The sequence below is a fragment of the Branchiostoma belcheri genome, unplaced genomic scaffold (assembly GCF_001625305.1).
Source record: "Branchiostoma belcheri isolate BF01 breed outbred unplaced genomic scaffold, Haploidv18h27 scaffold82, whole genome shotgun sequence".
NCBI classification, from domain to species: Eukaryota; Metazoa; Chordata; class Leptocardii; order Amphioxiformes; family Branchiostomatidae; genus Branchiostoma; species Branchiostoma belcheri.
The window spans coordinates 1,169,975-1,188,245 of record NW_017804487.1 but is presented as its reverse complement, the minus strand read 5'-3'; the positions used below and the strand labels follow the sequence as shown (position 1 = coordinate 1,188,245).

Genomic DNA, 18,271 nt, shown 5'->3' with positions numbered 1-18,271 from the left:
GAGACTTTAACGTACAATGTAGTTCGTAATCGGCTGCAAAAATTTTGCGTAATGCGTAATCACTATACCCCATGCAGGCCCTCTTATATCTCACATACTGACTGTTTGTTGTTTTCTCTCTCTCTCTCTCTCCACAGATGAGAAAGACATTCCAACGCTGGATGAGATGCAGCAGGGTTTGTTGGGAGAGGAGGAGGCAGAGAGAGAGGTGTTAGACATGTTAGCTAACCTGCTGCAGTGTGCACTCAGGGACCCCGGGGTCATACCAGGCATGCAGGTAGGCTGACAGACATGTCAGGGAATGTCCAGCTTAGTGAAAAGATAACCCTACATTCAATGTGGGAACTGAAGACAAATGATACAATGTACGTTTACACTGTAGGGCAGACAGTACTATCAGATTTGGCCATAGGAACACATGCTTAAATACACTATTAGAAGTCCTCATGAAAGTACTTGCCCATACTTCAGTCTCAAAAATTTTTCTGCACCAGGTAGCCACGAGGGTCTGATTTCCAAAAATAGAAAGGGAACAGGGGATCGACCACCTCAAATTCCCGCCAGAGCTGATGATAGTAACAAAACCTCAACTTTGACCTACATGTAATTTTCCATGGTATCCATAGGCTTATTCGCCTGGCCAGACAAGACCTAACCACTCACATCTCTCACTACGCCCACTTAACTGGTGAAATAAACCAAACTTGACCAAAGTAGGAAAGTTTAGACCCTACCTGTGCCTTCCAGACCGAAAATCTCCAAAATAGACCAAAACTTTCAAGAGAAAAAAGGATTTTCAAAGGTATTAACTAGGCACTACAATTGTGTTCCCATTTTTTGGCCTCTACTGCGCAACGCAAATGTGGTGTCTGCCCTGTACATGTATTTGTACAGGTATAGGTACAGGTACATACAACATGATGCACATAGTCAGTGTCTTAGATGACTCAGAGCTGTAAAGTAGAATGGTCTTGGTACAGGCTTTAAACACTTTGGTTTCTGTTTGCTTCCTGATATGAGCTTTCCATATCTTTTGTAGGGAATAGACCCATTCAACTTCCACGGATTGCATAAACTGCTTACGTCACAGGGGGGACATTTCGAATAGAAACGTTACGGGGCACATTTCGAAAGTTCCTTTCACAGATCGCATAACCTGCATACGTCACGGAACAAAGTAACCTTAAACTGTTGTACGGAATGCCACCATACAAAGTTGGTGCCTGTTTTCCTGTCATTTCTGCATATATTACCGAGAAATTAGACACTTACCTACCTTTTAGTAAAAAGAAAGATCTGCCAGGGGGGACACCGCGAGCGCAAGCCGCGTCCGACTTCAGCGTTCTAGATTGATGTTCTCTCGAAATGTCCCCCTATGTGGCGTAAACAGTTTATGCGATCCGTGAAACTGGAATGGGTCTATTGAGAGAACTCCAAGCATGAGGAATACTGTATGCCATACATGTATCTCCCTGAGTTGGAAAATCTATGGCTAATCAGTATGTTTCCTCCCCAGAGTGCCACAGTGCTGCGGGTTCCCCTCCATGATGCAGACATCGACCACAGGAACCTGTCTGAGATCCTCAGGCTCTTCATACAGGGCAGGAACGGCTTCCAGGACGAGGTTAGTCAGTAGTAGAGATCATTTTTTTCTACCATATTGCAGAATGTCAAAAGTTTGTTCTGCAATTTGCAAATACTTTCTGCAAATACACAATCTTTTAAGCTTAGTAGCAATTTTTCCATAGCAATAACAGTAAGAAAGTAAGATTTTGCCCCTAGAAACTGCGCTTTATGGGTTTAGTAGCAAGATGTTGTGCTGCACGTCTGGGCCATAGATGTATGCACAGAGGCCAACACCATTGATCCCGTAGTCTAATTTTTTCAGTCTTCAAAACTGTAGGTTGTTTGATTTTTCTTCTACAATACTGAAAATATCTCTGCAAAATGCAGACTGCAGATGGGTATTTCTAACACTGTTAGTCCAGACTCTGGATCACTTTAACCTTCTTCCTGCAGACTAACCTCAGAACCAATTCAGACTTGGTGCCATCAGTAGGGAAATGGTTAAAATTGCACTCTTTTCATAAGTTTTGATCTATACATGTATGTAATTGTATACCCTATGATTATTCATGGTCAGTGTTAGAAATACCTAATAGTATCAGCATTATGCAGTTTGCAGAGACATGTTCAATATTGCAGAACTGAAGAAGAAAAAAGCAACCTGCAATTTTGCAGACTGAAAAAAAATCAGTCTAGGGGATCATTGATGTTTACTACTGACTCTATGATATACATTTGATGAAGTAATTTTGCATTCTTTTTTTCAAATTGCGTGTCAAATGTTTGCCAACATGGCAATTTTACACTAGTACAGTATATGCCATGGGTTTAGATCCAGATTTGTGTCTTTGCAGAATGTATTTCTGAATTGTAGAACAGAAGTTTGACATTCTGCAATATTGCAGAACACTGAAAAAAAGTTTTTCTAACACTGATGGTGAAGATATTGCCTTAGTGGTCAGTCTTTAAATTTGGTATGAAAGCATAATTATAAGGCAGACTCTCCTATCATGCATGCATTGTTGTTGGACTCATATATACATGTACAGATAAAGAATAACAGCAACAACACATATTTCAAATGTAATGCTGACCATTACCAAAATATCATACATCAATCCAATATCCAGGATAAGTTTTAGTCTACAGTATATTTTAATTGTTTTGTTCTGAACTGTATGTTCCAGATGAGCCAGCGATTAGAGACCATCCCGTTCCAAGCCCACTCTCCTACACAGAAGGCTGCCATCCTGGCCTTCATCTGTAATGAACTGTTGTGCAGCAGGGCTGTAGTAGGGTAAGTTTTAGTGTACATCATACAGCATGCCCTTAGAATGTACTGCACAGATTTTTAACGATTTTCGTTGGATCTTAGGTCAACGCTGTTAACATTTAAGAGGAAGTAAAATACATACCCTGATATTAGAGAGAAAATATGAAAAAAAAGACAGAATACAAACTTTCATTAATATGTCTTATTTATATTTAGTGCAAAATATTACAGCTCTCCATTGAAGTCATAATTTGTCATTGTTTTTTCTCTTCAAACAAAGTGAAGACTGGCTGTTCCCTCTAGCATAATATGAAATTCTCTAGAATACTGGTGTGAGGTGTTAAATCACAATCACTGTCATGATATCTTTCCCTACAGTGAGATTGACAGCAGTATAGAACATATGTCCAACCTGAGGAGGGACAAGTGGATTGTAGAGGGCAAGCTCAGAAAGTAGGTGGTTTGTTGCTTCTTCACACATTCTTAACACAAACATCTTTCTATTATAAGCCGTTAAAGATGTCACACATTCAGGACCTTCCCACAACTAAAGGTTAGCAACTAATTTGGAACCCAAAATGTCAAAGTTACTGGGTTTTGGAGTAGCATGGAATCTATCCTTATCTTGCTCCAGTGCACAGTGATCGCATCCAAGACAGTGTAGAATATGGCTTTCCCGAAATTTGTAGTTGGCTGGCACTAATGAATTCTAAAAATTATGCTAAACTCTAATGACCTTTCTCACAACTAACTCCCAAACATGGTCTGAAGAATGTTGGGAGGTCCTCTACATGTATCTGTAACATAGGATTTTCCTCTGGTAACAAGATAAAGAATTTAGTAAGGAATTAAAGATGTTTAATTTGTCTGATTTTCCAGACTGCGCATCATCCGGGCCAAGAAGTTCCACCGGCCGTACTCGAGACAGGCCATGTCCAACGAGAACTCCAACATGGGGGAGGATAGCAACATGTCAGGCACCATGTCTGTTGCCAACACCCCCGGGAAGGTAGTGGAACAGTCTCTTAATCTGCATGCTTTACATGGACCATTTTTGATGTACAGATGTTAGGAACTGGAGCGTAGTGCTGCATACCTAAACCTACATTTAGGTTCAGGTCCAGATTCAAGTCCAGAGGTTTAGGTTCAGTTCTAGACTTGTAAGTGCGGACCTAAACCCATAGCATATACAAAGTTGCATGTTGGCAACCTTGCAATGTTGTCTGGGTGGAACTTTGACCACATAACATGGAGGCCGGTACTTGATGATGCCCGATGGCAATGTTTTCTTCATTTTTGCAGCAAAGATTTTGCAATCTATGGAAGGTTTTAGGTGGTTTTGAAAGAAAAGGGTTATGTGAAATGGTCTTTTATGGTAATAAATCTGGACTCAGTTCTTGAGTTTTAGGTTTTTTTGGACTTGAACATTCTTACAAGTTCTGATCCAAGTCCAGTGAACCAGTACACAGCATTACTGGAGCTTCTGTCGTGTGTATGTCACGACCAGTGGGAGATTAGCTCTTAACTGTGCTAAAACTGGATTAAGATCATTTTCTTTCTCAGTGGTAGAAATGGTTATATTGCAGAATGTCTAAAAGCCATGGCAATATACAAAACTGCATGTTTGCAAACATTTTACCAGGTACATGCAATTTGAAAAATACATGCAAAGTTACTTGACAAATGATTGTATATTATAGAGCTCTTAAATGCCATTGAAACCCTTTAACCTGATTTTTTCAGTCTGCAAAGTTGCAGGTTGCTTAATTTTTCTGATGCAATATTGAAAATGTCTCTGCAAAATGCAGACTGCAGATGGGTATTTCTAACACTGTTTCAATTGTTAAACTGTTTATTTTCTCCCCTGAAACAGGCCAGCAGTAAAGGTGATGAGGACAGTAAGATGGAGGAGGATGAGGAGGAAGATGAGGATAAGGATGAAGAAGAGGAGGATGGGGAGGGGCTGGATGTAGAAGGAGAGGTGAGGAAGGAAGGTCTCTCGTGCTCTGTGCAGAGCATAGGGTTTGGTGCCCATGACCATTTCCGTAGCCCTTGGACACACAGTTGTGCAGGGCACTACAGCAGGGGGCGAGTCCGCTGGTAGTGCTGTGTGTTTGACCTTGCTACACTCATATGTGCTGAGTGCTAAGCAGAGAAAGAAGTGTGTACCATTTTCAAAGTCTTTGGTATGACCCGGCCGGGGTTTGAACTCACAACCTCCCGGTTACAAAGCGAGCTATTGCACCGGAAGGAAGGAAGGCTAGACTGAAAATGAATTTACATGTTGAAGTGAGAGAAGAAAGGATGGACAGAGGGAATGAGATATAAGGAAGAAGAGTGAAGGATTTATTGGCAGGAATAAAAAAGAGATAAGATTGAATGGGAAAGGAGGTGGACGTAAGAGAGAAATTCAGAGATGAAATGGATTATGAAATTTATTTCTGGAAAATTAATGTTGTAAAAGGTATTGACTAAAATGTACCATTTTGTACTGTATAACTGTCACAGTCAAGGGTTTGATATGCTTTTGTTGGTTTGAATGAAAATGTTCACATTCACTACATTTCAGGATGAAGCTGAGCCAGAATCAGTAGAGGAGACTGATAAAAGGATAGAAAAGCTCAGCAAGGTAAGGACATTTCCTGTGAAAAGTACAGGGTAAACAAATTTCAATTTGAAAATTGAACTTTGCTGCTAACTGTTTGGGACAATACAGAAAAAAATATTTCAGTACAAAAGAAATTCATCTATGTACATGTAATTGTAAATTACCTGACATTACTATGCAAGTTCAGGATGGCATGTCTTTTAAGACTTAAAAGTCACATTATTTTTATTTTTAATTTCCACGTTCTTCAAGCAAGATAGTACCTTCATGACCATTGATCATTGCTTTCTAAGGAAACCCTGCAATTACAAACACACAAATATAAACAATGATATGGACCTAACAAAACATGTTACTGCACCAGTTACAAAATTGTATCATTAGTCAATTGCAGCATTTCTAATATAACTATTGCTCAGTCTACAGTACAACTCTTACATGAAGCTCACCCGTAGCCTCCCCCTGTTTTCCACAGCAACAGTCCCAGTACCGCTCCAAGTTGTTTGATGCGTCCCACTCCCTGCGTGCCCTGTGTCTGGGACAGGACCGCTACCACCGGCGCTACTGGGTCCTGCCCTGTGCCGGCGGTGTGTTCGTAGAAGGGATGGAGAGCGCCGAGCCAGAAAACATGGAGGTCGACAAGGAGAACTCTCACCCACAGGAGAGCAAAGACAATGTGATTCCCAAGGAAACAAAGGACAATTCCACGGAGGTTAAAGACGTTAAGAAGGAAGAGGAATCTGTAGTCAAGAGTGAGAACAATGTGGAAACTGCTAAACAGAACGGGGACCAAAACTGTGGAAATCACGACTCCAAAGCTGTGGAAGAAACCAAAGCTAGTGCAATGTCTCAGGGTGCTTCGGAGAACTTGTTCCTGCAGAAGCCGTCCAAGCTTAGCGAGCTGCTAGACGTGGCCAAACAGGACCCGGACGCCTGTCCCACGGGCACGGAGACGCGGACTTCCCACGATGCAACGGCAGCCACGTCCACGGTGAGCTTGCAGCAGGTCAGGCTAGGAGGACTGCAGGCACAAAAATCAGGCAGTGGGTTTTTAAACATAGACACCCTGGTGAACAGAACTGACATGAAGATGTTAGGCACTTACATGTCCCCACTGCCCAGCTCCATACAATTTGCCCCCGGCCCTCTCACTGCTGACCAACTTCTCAAAGGCTTGACGCACAAAATGAACGGAGACGGCATGTGGTTCAGCGTCCTTCCCAGAATGCCTTGTGACGAGACGTCGCTGACGAGGTTACAGCTACCGTCCGTTGGGAACGTGGAGAGTGGTAAACCGTCGCCACCGGGCGTATCCCAGGGTGCAGTGGTGCAGAACTCTGCGTTCTCCCCGCCACACATGAAGGGTGCACAGACAGGGTTCGGCTTCACCACATTCGGACAGTCTCCACTAGGGGCACAACAGGTACATGTAACAGAATTGAAATCAAACTAGAGATTGAAGTAACATTAATTTTGCAAAGCAAATGCATAATGTTTACCGTCGGACATGGTCTGCTTTATTAATTCTTACTCAAACACATTCACATACATGTACTACTAGTATATGGTGACAGGAGCAGAGCAGACCATGAAATTGCAACATTATGTAACCCAACACCAGTCACCATGGTGACAGACGTCAACAAATCATGTTGGTCAGGTCAGAGGTCACTGTTTGGAAAAGAGGAAGAAACAGAGCAAAAACAATTATGTTTTCCTTCGGTAAGCAGAACTATTTTAAAATTTATGCTTACCTTTGTAGAAGGAAAACATATTGTTTTTGCTCTGATTCTTCCTCTTCTTCTTCTCCAAACAAATAAGGTCAATGAACTGGACCAGACATCTGTCACCATGGTAACTAGCATTGTACACAAATTTAGCAGATAGCTGTAAATTTTATCCAAGTGGGAACAGGGACTGCATCACATGTGGTTTTGTAGCCTTTCGTAACAGACTGTTAAAAAACGATTCTGAACTATTTTCCAGATCAATGCTCTCTATGCCCAGAGAATGGCTGGACCCAGCACTTCAGCCTACCAGCCTCATCTACTGGGGATGGCACCTAACATGTGGATGGGGATGAACGAGGTCGAGCCTGCACCCATCCCCAAAGGTATATAATGTTCAGTCCCTTTTTCACCTTCTCATGAATTTGTGACTACTCATCAACGTTACCTTTATTTTGAATGAAGTGTAGATGGTTTATACATTCATATTAAATACAATTCCACCAGGGCACATGTACATGTACATGTACATGTATCTGTCACCCTGACAAATGCATCTAAAGAGATCACCAATGCACCCCCCCTCCCATATGATGCATTCGTCTACATGTACATGTATATCTTCACTGTGCACACTAGTACCGGTGGAATACTGCACCACAGATCCTGTGTTTTTCAATATATGTAACCTGGCAGATAAATGTTAATTTACAGAGCGCAAAATATTTTTTCTGCACTATTAAACAATGAAAATTACCTGCACCAGATAAATTTTACTCGCACCACTCATAATTTAGGATGTATGGATCATACAAAAAACTGCTCAAAAGCATCACCATTATTTCTTTTACACTTCAAAGGTCTTGGTATTCCTTTTTCAAATGCCAGGTCACAGTCAATGCAGCAAATAAAAATCCACATGCATGAACTGGTGTAGGCTAGGTGCAGGTAGACATCAGATAGACAATTACATGTAGCTGGTGTGTTACGCCGAAAGGCGGTTATACCGGCTATACAGATACAGATACAGATCAGAAATACCTGTACATTGTACATACAGCTCAAACATTACCTGCACTGTCCACCCAGAATTGGAGCCCTGAACTATTATGTTTTTCCCATTGTCAGAAATGGTTCTTGGCTGGTGGCAGATGCTGGAGTCAGAACAGATCCGGTCCCTGCTGAAGGTGCTCCACCCTCGTGGGATCAGGGAGAGAATCCTGCAGAAATCCCTGCAGAAGTACAACGACTATGCATGCCAGTGCTGTAAGAAGGCCAGGGAAAATGATGGTAAGATCCTTGCAGAACTACAAACCTCTTTTCTTACACAACCACACATTGAAACTGCTATTTAAACTGCTATTATCATGATATTTACATGTAAGATAATAATAGAAAATGGGGCATCTTTAACACAAAATTTTGTAGTGAGCACTGTACTACCAGGGTTTAGATGCAAGATATATTGTTTGCGGTGCACCTCTGGGCAAAACTGTGGCCACTTATGGGGGCCCACAATTGACAATGCCCAATGACAATGCTTTCTTCATTTTGCAGCACAAATTTTTTGCTAATGAAGATATCAGATGGTTTAAAACAAAAGGGGGAATGTGACATCATGATGGATTTTTTTGTAAGTCTGGAACAGGTTCCAGAAATTTAGCTTTTTTTTACTTGAACCTTACCATTTTTTCACTAAAATGTAGTTCCAACTAACCGGTACACAGCACCAGTAGCACAATACGCTGTGACAGTATGGGATCCATATACAAAGAAAGACAAAGACAAATTGGAAAGGGTACAGAATCAAGCTGCAAGATTCTGTATGAACAACTATGAAAGAGGTGCTAGTGTCACAGAAATGAAAAGAAACCTACAGTGGACCTCACTGGAAGACAGAAGAAAGATGTCCAGACTATGCATGATGTACAGTTGTACAAAATGACTAATAAACTGGTGGATGTCCCAACTACTAAGTACCTAATACCAGCCCAGAAGAGAATAAGAAATAGCCATGCATTCAAGTACCAGAATTATCAACCAAGGATTGAGGTGTTCAAGAATTCATTCTTTCCTAGAACTATCACAGAGTGGAACTCACTGTCACCAAGTACAGTAGGGGCATTGTCAATAGATAGCTTTAAACAATGTCTAGAGCTACATGTAGAAGTTCAAGGGTTAGGTGTAACAAGTCGATCGGTGTAATATAGCCAGCTGCCGCCGCGCCACGTGCCTGCGAAGCTGGTGTGTTATGCCGAAAGGCGGTTATACCGGCTATACAGATACAGATACAGATACAGATGATAACACAAGCATGTTTGTCTGTCCCTGAAGCGATCAAACTTGAGGAGGTAGAAGATGACAAGACAGTGCGGGACGGATCCATATGCTTTTTTTAATTGTGTTGTACCCTAAAATAAATCAGTCAAAATAAAATTACAGTACGTTGTTTGATAGATAAATACTTCAAGTTTAACACTACTGTTAGTGTCCTGTCCCCTGTATAATCGTCAAAAAAGTGGTCGGTTATTCTAATAATCGACTACTTTTTAGGTCACGGCCTGATAAGATGATTGCTTCATAACACGAGCATGTTTTTCTGTCCCTGCAGCGATCAAACTGGAGGAGGTAGAAGATGACAAGACAGTACGTGACGGGTCTGGCGCTGCGCTGGAGACGTGGCAGGAGCAGGACTCCTGTGAGCTGGCCTACAAGTTTGAGGTGTCCCTGCTGCAGGATGTGGAGGACCTGGAGGAGAGGGTGTTCCAGGCCAGTCTACAGGTCAAGGTCAGCATGCAGACTTCTTTATTACCTCCATGAAAAATGGAGGTATTGTTTTTGGCCTGTCAGTGTGTGTGTGTCCATCTTTGTGTGTGTGTTTCCACACATTTGTAGCCAGCATAACTTCAGAACGCCTTTTTGGATTGTGATGGTATTTGGTATGTTGGTAGGTCATACTCATAGAAAGAGAAAGGTAAAGGTCCATTGTGGGCCTCCTGGTGTCTGACCTTGGTACTGCAGGACAACTTTTGGTTCAGCAGCAGAACTTCCAGTTTTTGTACCTTTTGTCCTAAACATGATATGGTCTTGACTTTTTGGTGACAGATAGCTTTTCTTGGAGCATTGCCGAAGGATAGGAATTTAGTGTATTTCTGTGATTTTTACATTCTTCTTCGTTGAGTCCGCAGTAAATCACCAACTTTCAGATACCGGTACTAGTATTATATTATCATAACATCACACTAGGGCATGCCCCTGCTGTATACTCTTTTTTAAAAGGCGTGGTGGGTTCTTTAACGTGTGGTGTGTGGCTGTTCCCAAACTTTGCATCTAAAAGAAGAAAGCTTGAACTGGTTAAATTTATTTATATTATTCTTTCAGGGCTGGAAACTTCCACCAAGGATGACAGCAGACTATGCAGATAAATCAAGTAAGATACAAACATCAATATTACACGGAAAAGCAGAAGCACTTTCAGTGTACATTTTAAAATATTAGTAATACAATTAAACAATGTTAATCTTCTTACCTATTGAAAAGTGTCATTGCTTTGTCAACAGAATTCTGATTGTTTTCAAAATCATTTTGACTGTTTTGAATTGATGATAAAAATTTGTCATCTTTTCTCAACAGTTGAGGAGGACAGTGACCTTCGACCCTTGGAGCTTGCCCAGAAGAGATTAGCGTCTCTGGAGATGAACCTGGAGAGGAGATATATCAAACCTCCGCTCAGCAAGAAGTAAGTCTTCACTCTTCTAACACTCTTTACATCCTTCAGGCTTTGAGTTCATGGTCCTCAAACCTAGCCTCCGTAGCAGGCTTATAGTACTGGGGGTTTGGTGGTCTTAGGCTGTTTTCTGATTAGCCCAGTTCAAAAAAGGGGGTAATTCAACCAGGCCGGCTATGTTGTCTAATATGCAATCAGAAAATAGCACATAAAAGCTCCCAAAGACCATGAAGACCCCCAAAACCCCTAGTTTTTGACATGCTATGGAGGCTACCTCAAACCTTGGTGCTTCAAAGTTCTTGTTTTTTTTTCTTGGTTTGAAAAAAGTCTTGTTTGGACTTGTCTCTGGAAAACCTTTTAAAAATCTTTTGTGACTAAACAGCTTGGCCTTCTGTACCTGGTTAAACATTTTTATTCTGATTTTGATAAGGAGTAAGGTCGTACGTTTGTACTTTAGCAGCTGGAGGCACATTATTAATTTTGTTCCAAGATTCTAAACAGTGAGTTAGAGGAATTCTGATGGAAAGATGATGTTCAGATTCAAACCTTTGAGCTGCTAACTGCATGTGATCAGTGCGTAACTTTCATTACGTTGCTTAGACTTCCCAAGGTAAAGCCCCTGTCACACATAGCTGAATTTGTGGCCTCCAGATCACTAGCCAAACTCCCCACAACCATGGTTAGGAGTAGGTCTGGAGCAGGGTCGGCTGGTGTTAGGCCACACCAATTTAATTTCTTGGTTAACGGATTTGCCCGCTTCATTTTTTTTCTGATTTGCAAAAAAAAAAAGATTCAGAATCAACTGCAAAATGCTCATATTTTGCCCCGAACAGTTGAAAACAATCCTTTTCTTCCTAGTTGTTACAGTTATTCCATCTTTCAATGCAATGGTATCATTAAAAGTTCAAAATGAATTTTGAACCAGCCTGGTGTGTTGACTTCATGGCTCCTATCGTACCATTTTGGGCCATAATAGGATGCCTAGGCCTGTTTTTGTTTTTATTATTTTTTCGCCCGCCCACTCCATTGTTTTTCTAGAAAAATCCGGAACCAAGAAATTAAATTGGTGTGGCCTTAGTCTACGGTAGCCAAAAGTTTCAAACATTCAGGTTTTGATCTGAGGTTCAGCCATGGTTGGCTAGTGTTCGGGAGTTGGTCAGGCGTGGTTTGCAGTGAAATTTGACTCAAATTTAGCACAAATTCAGTTTGATTCATACAGAAAGGTACTAGGCGTTGCCTAAATCTAGTCCGACTGCTCCCAAACTTCAGCCAAACTTAGTCGACTGGCCATGGTGTTCTGGAGAAGGTTCTGAATGTGTGACGGGGGCTGAAGCTTCTCTTCTGAACAGTCCCCTTCATTTGTCACATCACCGTTAGCACCCAAACAAACAAACAAGCAAACAAACAAGAACAAAATAAACTGAAAGAGAAGAAGAAAGAAACTGAAAGAAAGAGAAGAAGACAGTAACTGAAGGCCTGTCTCTGCCATGTTGTGTTCCAGTGTGCAGATAAGTCTTGCCACCATGGGCTTCCCAGAAGAGAACTCCAACTCTTCTACACCACCGTATGTCCTCCCAACTTTAGTTCTACCTTAACTCTGCATGCCCTCATTTTATCAGCTTCTTTCCAGCTCTGCTAGGTACACGTTTAGTGAAGATATACTGTCACCACATGCCTATAGCTGGGTGTACAAGGTTTTCATACATTGGTGTTAAGGTGCCTTTGATGCAGTTGGTGTACATGTAACATTACCATTTGTTTGACATAATGTTTGTTTGATATAATTTGAAAGCAGTACCATTAGACTTGCAAAAGCCTTGAGACATTGTTACTGTATAATTATGGTAAGAACTATCAGTTGTGACAGGTTCTGACTTAAAGAGGTCCACCTCTAGCTTCATGTATGTAAGTGACTGTAAAACAGAAAAAAATGTTTCAGATTTTTTTTTAACAAAACTACAAATATCAGCAACTGACCTGCCTATTTTTTTCATTTTCTTCCTAAATAAAAAAAAAAACTGACCTGCCTATTTTTTTCATTTTCTTCCTAAAAAAAAACTACAAATATCAGCAACTGACCTGCCTATTGTTTTCATTTTCTTCCTAAATAAAAAAAAAAACTACAAATATCAGCAACTGACCTGCCTATTTTTTTCATTTTCTTCCTAAATAAAAAAACAAAACTACAAATATCAGCAACTGACCTGCCTATTTTTTCATTTTCTTCCTAAATAAAAAAAAAACTACAAATATCAGCAACTGACCTGCCTATTTTTTTCATTTTGTTCCTAAATACATCATGTATATTGTTACATTGATGGGTTGTTTGATGGCTCATGTATGTCATCAGAGGTACCACAACACCAATGGACCCAGCTTTTTCAAATTTGAGCCATTCAGAGTAGTGCCATGCATGACACCCTAGCCTTGCCTCCAGCTGGTATTGAGATAAGGCAGATAGACAGGTTGATATTCACGGGTTTCCCATCCCCAGAATGCATTGCGAAAACAGGGGTCTAAACCTCATTTGCATAGGACTGGAAGGCATCGGAATGATCCTGGTGACGTTAAACAACTTGCTTTTCACTGTGTTTTGAGGTGTTGGGGCATTTTATGCTTAAAACTCATTAAAATGACTATGGGTCCAATCTGACAACAAATAGAGAATGAAGTTTTTTTGTTCTTTTTAACATGGAGACAAACCACACATGCTACAAAAATTCATTGTCTATTTTTTGTCAGATGAACCCATAGTAATTTAATTAAACACACTGAAAAGCAAACTGTTTAATGTCAACAGGATCATTCCGATGCCTTCCTGTCCTATGCAAATGAGGTTTAGACCCCTGTTTTCGCAATGCATTCTGGGAATGGGAAACTTGTGAATGTTCATGTACTACATGTATGTAGCACAAGACGTGTGCTCTACCCTGTAACAATATGTCTGTTGTGTTTTGTAGGAACAGTGATGAGGACATTCCTAACGCCCTGCGTGTGTGGCGGGATGTGGTTGGTACAGAGACCACGGCGCCGCAGCTGTTCATGTGCCTGGGTCTGCTGGAGAAGTGCATCGCCTGGGACAAGTCCATCATGAAAGTGGTCAGTACAAGTCCCGCCCTTTCTGTGGCTCCCCTGGGGGTTAGCAGTATACCTATGTGTCTCAGGATGTCTAGGGGCAGAAAAAAGTGTTTAAGAAGTCTCTGTGTATACATGTACACTGTAAAAGTACATTGATTTTCTTATTGTACAGATGGCTGATAAATACTGCACCAGTATATAATATTAGCGAAAGTTTATTGCAAATACATGCCCGAGGGCTAATCGTAGGTACAAACAACTGAATTAGTAATTAGGATGTTAATTTTCATTCTATACCCTTTTCTTTTTTTGTGCTACCAGTACAATCATTATTATTGTCATAGTCATAATGCCATGCATTATACCAATGGCATGTACAATTGTCGTGCAATAAAGTTTTTCCTCTATAATGCCTCATAACTACAAATGTAACTACTTATACAAACAACAAGGATCATTCTGTAATATGCTGCATGTAAAAGCAGTGCAATTTAAAAATAGCAGACTTCGATATACATTTGTGTACTCTCACCTCTCTTTTTCCCCTTTAAAATCAGTATGTTAAAGTACTATACAACTTTTCAACTTATGTCATACATATGTATATGAGCTAGGCTTGAGTTAGTTTTTCATTGTTTCTTTCTGTGTCACCTTTACTTGACATACTGGATGGTTTCTGTCCTTGCAGTTCTGCCAGTTCTGTCGGAAGGGAGACAACGAGGCCCAGTTACTTCTGTGTGACGGCTGTGATAAAGGCTTCCACACGTACTGTGTAAAGGTAGGGTACTAAACACCAAAATGGTCACAGTTAACATTTTATGTAACGCTGTATGTGGCCTCAGTCAGTAGTGACCATCATAAAATTTACAGTAACTGTTTACAATGCTGTTTTCTCTGCACAATATTGTTTTCTCTGTACATATGTTGTTGCTTGACACTAGTAGTAATAGTATGTAGAAATTGTGTCAGAGTACGTCTGTTGGTGTTATGCACTACATGTTTATGTTCAAACCTGCATGTGGAAGAAAGGGGTTTAGCTTTAGGAATATGACCAGAATGTGTGACCTGAGTTAACTTGCTTTTTCCTTCCCACAATCTGTATATACATGTATTACCACTGTGCTGACTCTGTGTTCTCCCATATTTGTGTGTAGCCGAGGATGACAGTGGTACCAGATGGAGACTGGTTCTGTTCAGTGTGTGTGGCAGCTGTGAGTATATACTGTCACATTATATGTGTAATAGTCTAGTGCTCTTCATGTAATCTATAGGGAACAGGGCTTGATATCCTTTTTATGCACTGAATATTACCTGCACAGCTACACCAGAGAAATTTTACCTGCACCAGTTGGATTTTCAGAAGTATGGATCATACTAAAAGCTTTTAAAACCATTAACATCATTTCTTTTATACTTCATATTAAGTGGAAACATTCAATGCAGCAAATAAAAATCCACATGTATCATATGTAATCATAGACTGCCTGCACCTAACCTGCATAGAGAGTACATGTAAGAACATGTAAGCTTTTAAGCTACACTGTACATATGTGTATAAGACGTTTTTGTAGCATTAGCTGAAAAAACATTTGAGCCTTTCAACATTCAAACTGCAAAAGACATGTGAATAGGGTAGTAGTTGTTGACCTTTATTATGTTTATGCGTGTTGACGTGTTTGTCTGTTGCCAGGCGACTGGTGAGGAGTGCTGTGTGGTGTGTGAGAAGAAGGTGACAGTTAAAGCTGCCAGGTGTGAGCACTGTCCCCGAGTCTACCACATCCAGTGTCTGGACCCACCACTCAACAAGTATGTACTACATGTGTGTACACTTGTGCAAACATTTGTAGAATACTCTGGATTTTACTGCAAAAGTTAGACATTGTCGAATATTGGAATATGTTACTGGTACACATGTTAACCCTTGTCCTGTGGGGCCCATATATACAATGTATATATGCGTTGCACATACAGTACCTTCTACAGTATATAGTGTCCTGTATATGTATGATTTGGGGGTGTTTCTCATGCAACGCATTACACCGCAGCGAAATGCAACCAATGTGGAAGTGACTACGCCACCGCGGGGCAAAAAAAGTCAAGATTCTGTGACCTGATTATGACTTCAAATTATTTGAAAAATTTGTGTAAAAAATGACAGCAGGACAAGGGTTAAACTTCCACAAGAACTTACATCAGACTTGTCAAATAGTTGTAATGATTATTGTTGAATTGCTTATTGGTACTTTGTTGAGTAAAGCATTCCCCTGAGAAATACATTGTACCATCATTAGATATTTTGATGGAGTGATGGTTACTGTAAGTCCAAGATGACAGCATAGTGTCTTTGAAATTCTTGAAACTGAAACTGTTTAATGAGCAGTATTGAAACTCTAAGCTAAGCTAAGCATGTAATGCCTATCTGATGACAAATATGTCAGTACTGTAGTTGTTGTTTTGATGTCTGTGAAAAAGTCTACAATTGTTATTGTTTTCCATTTTTAACTGTTTTCTTTCTTGTTTTGTCTTAGGGCCCCACGAGGAAAGTGGACTTGTCCAGAATGCCTGAAAGCTGGGGTAAGTGGCAATGCTTCACACAAAATAAGTTTTACTGGTGAATTATCTCATAAAGCTGAGCCTTCTTTTTGTTTCAAAACGTTAGGTCAGTTTAAACTATCTTTAAGATGGTCTTCCTTCATGTCAATCATTTTGGTAACCATGGTAACAGGTTTGTGTTGTAATGTTGTTAATTTAAGTCTGTAGGTGCAAATATATTCATCATGAACATATCATTTTATGTCATAGTTCACTTTGCAGTTGTTTCTTCTGTGCAGTTCTCTGTAAACTACATGTAACTTGCAGTGGTAACTTTTTTTCAGTGTTGTGCAATATTGCAGAATATAAAAACTGCTACAAAATTTCTCTGTGTTTCAAATACTTTTTGCAAATACACAATCTTTTCAGCTTTGTGGAAGTTTTTATATAGCAATAACAGTAAGAAAAGTACTAAATTTTGCCCCTAGAAACTGTGCTGCCTGGGTTTAGAAATAAGATAATGTTGGTTGTGTGACACATCTGGGCAAAACTGTGGCCATACATGGCTTTATTTTTTCAGTCTGCAAAATTGCAGATGGCTTAATTTTTCTTCTGCAATATTGGAACTGTCTCTGCAAAATGCAGACTGCAGATGGGTATTTCTAACACTGCTGTTGTCATGAACACCTGTCCATCACAGATCAAAGGCAGGAGGAACAGGAAGAGTAAAGAGACAAAAGAGAAGGATGCAGGAAACAGCCTGTCAGACGACTGTCCCTCCCCCATGTACGTGCCTGACAAGAAGGACAAGAAGGCAAAGAACGAAGCCTCCAAGGACCTGGCACCCTGCAGGTTAGGAGTAGATAACTTCATTTTCAATATACAGTAACTGAATAACATGTTGAAATAATACGTTTTCTATGATAAAAAAAACCAGGAATTTCATTTGTTCTTTGAGTTAGAAATATTGTTTAGTCAGTTTAGCTTCTATACATCAAATTGGAAAAGAAAAGCATATGCAAAAAGGATAGTTTAACTTTAGAACATGTGGTCTGCTAAAACCCTTGTCCTGTGGAGCACAACAATTGTTGTTCTGCAAATACAGTACCATCTATATAACACCCTGTATACTAGGTACGATTTGGGGGTATTTCTTGTGCAACGCATCACACCGCAGCGAAACGCAACAAATGCGGAAGTAACTATGCCACTGCAGGGAAAAAAATTGGGGGTCTATGATCTAATTAAGACATGAAATTATTGAAAAATATTGTGCCAGGAATGCCAGCAGGACAAGGGTTAAAATCTTGCACATGTATAATTTACAGTCTTTTTACAGAATTTTATCCAAAGCATCGAACCATTTTGTGTTCTTGACCAGACTGTTTGTTCCCCACCCAACCAGGAGTATCTTACCTGAGCTGGAGAAGCACGAAGATGCCTGGCCCTTCTTAGTCCCTGTCAACACTAAACAGTTCCCTCAGTACAGGAAAATCATCAAGAAACCCATGGACTTATCCACCATCAAGAATAAACTCAGGGATAACAAGTAAGTGGAAGAAAAAAGTTTAATACGTGTAGTCTTGTGTGGTCGTGTGGCACAACAGCAGCGTGCGTGACTCGGAACCAAAAGGTCCAGGGTTCAAGTCCTGACATGCCACCGATCTTGTGCTCTTGGCAAAGGCACTTAACACAACTTGACATATTCCCTTAGACCCCTAGGATTGTTGCACCCCAGGTGCTCGACGTACAAAATAGAG

General features: G+C 40.5%; 1 protein-coding gene across 21 annotated transcripts in view; it reads left to right on the top strand.

Annotated features, from left to right (window-relative positions):
* LOC109486666 (bromodomain adjacent to zinc finger domain protein 2B-like) overlaps window positions 1-18,271 on the top strand; it is a 74,458-nt gene that overhangs the window by 53,532 nt on the left and 2,655 nt on the right. For 20 of the 21 annotated variants that reach the window (XM_019790525.1, XM_019790526.1, XM_019790541.1 and 17 more), the window contains 21 exons: window positions 138-277; window positions 1,517-1,624; window positions 2,754-2,863; window positions 3,218-3,292; window positions 3,719-3,848; window positions 4,713-4,820; window positions 5,409-5,468; window positions 5,923-6,870; window positions 7,434-7,560; window positions 8,303-8,464; window positions 9,786-9,961; window positions 10,556-10,604; window positions 10,808-10,913; window positions 12,403-12,465; window positions 13,862-14,000; window positions 14,668-14,757; window positions 15,134-15,190; window positions 15,670-15,785; window positions 16,508-16,553; window positions 17,212-17,363; window positions 17,917-18,060. In XM_019790525.1, the coding sequence (XP_019646084.1) occupies window positions 138-277; window positions 1,517-1,624; window positions 2,754-2,863; window positions 3,218-3,292; window positions 3,719-3,848; window positions 4,713-4,820; window positions 5,409-5,468; window positions 5,923-6,870; window positions 7,434-7,560; window positions 8,303-8,464; window positions 9,786-9,961; window positions 10,556-10,604; window positions 10,808-10,913; window positions 12,403-12,465; window positions 13,862-14,000; window positions 14,668-14,757; window positions 15,134-15,190; window positions 15,670-15,785; window positions 16,508-16,553; window positions 17,212-17,363; window positions 17,917-18,060 (3,106 nt within the window). The remainder of the gene's footprint in view (window positions 1-137; window positions 278-1,516; window positions 1,625-2,753; window positions 2,864-3,217; window positions 3,293-3,718; window positions 3,849-4,712; window positions 4,821-5,408; window positions 5,469-5,922; window positions 6,871-7,433; window positions 7,561-8,302; window positions 8,465-9,785; window positions 9,962-10,555; window positions 10,605-10,807; window positions 10,914-12,402; window positions 12,466-13,861; window positions 14,001-14,667; window positions 14,758-15,133; window positions 15,191-15,669; window positions 15,786-16,507; window positions 16,554-17,211; window positions 17,364-17,916; window positions 18,061-18,271) is intronic. The other variant, XM_019790535.1, reaches the window with a different exon arrangement.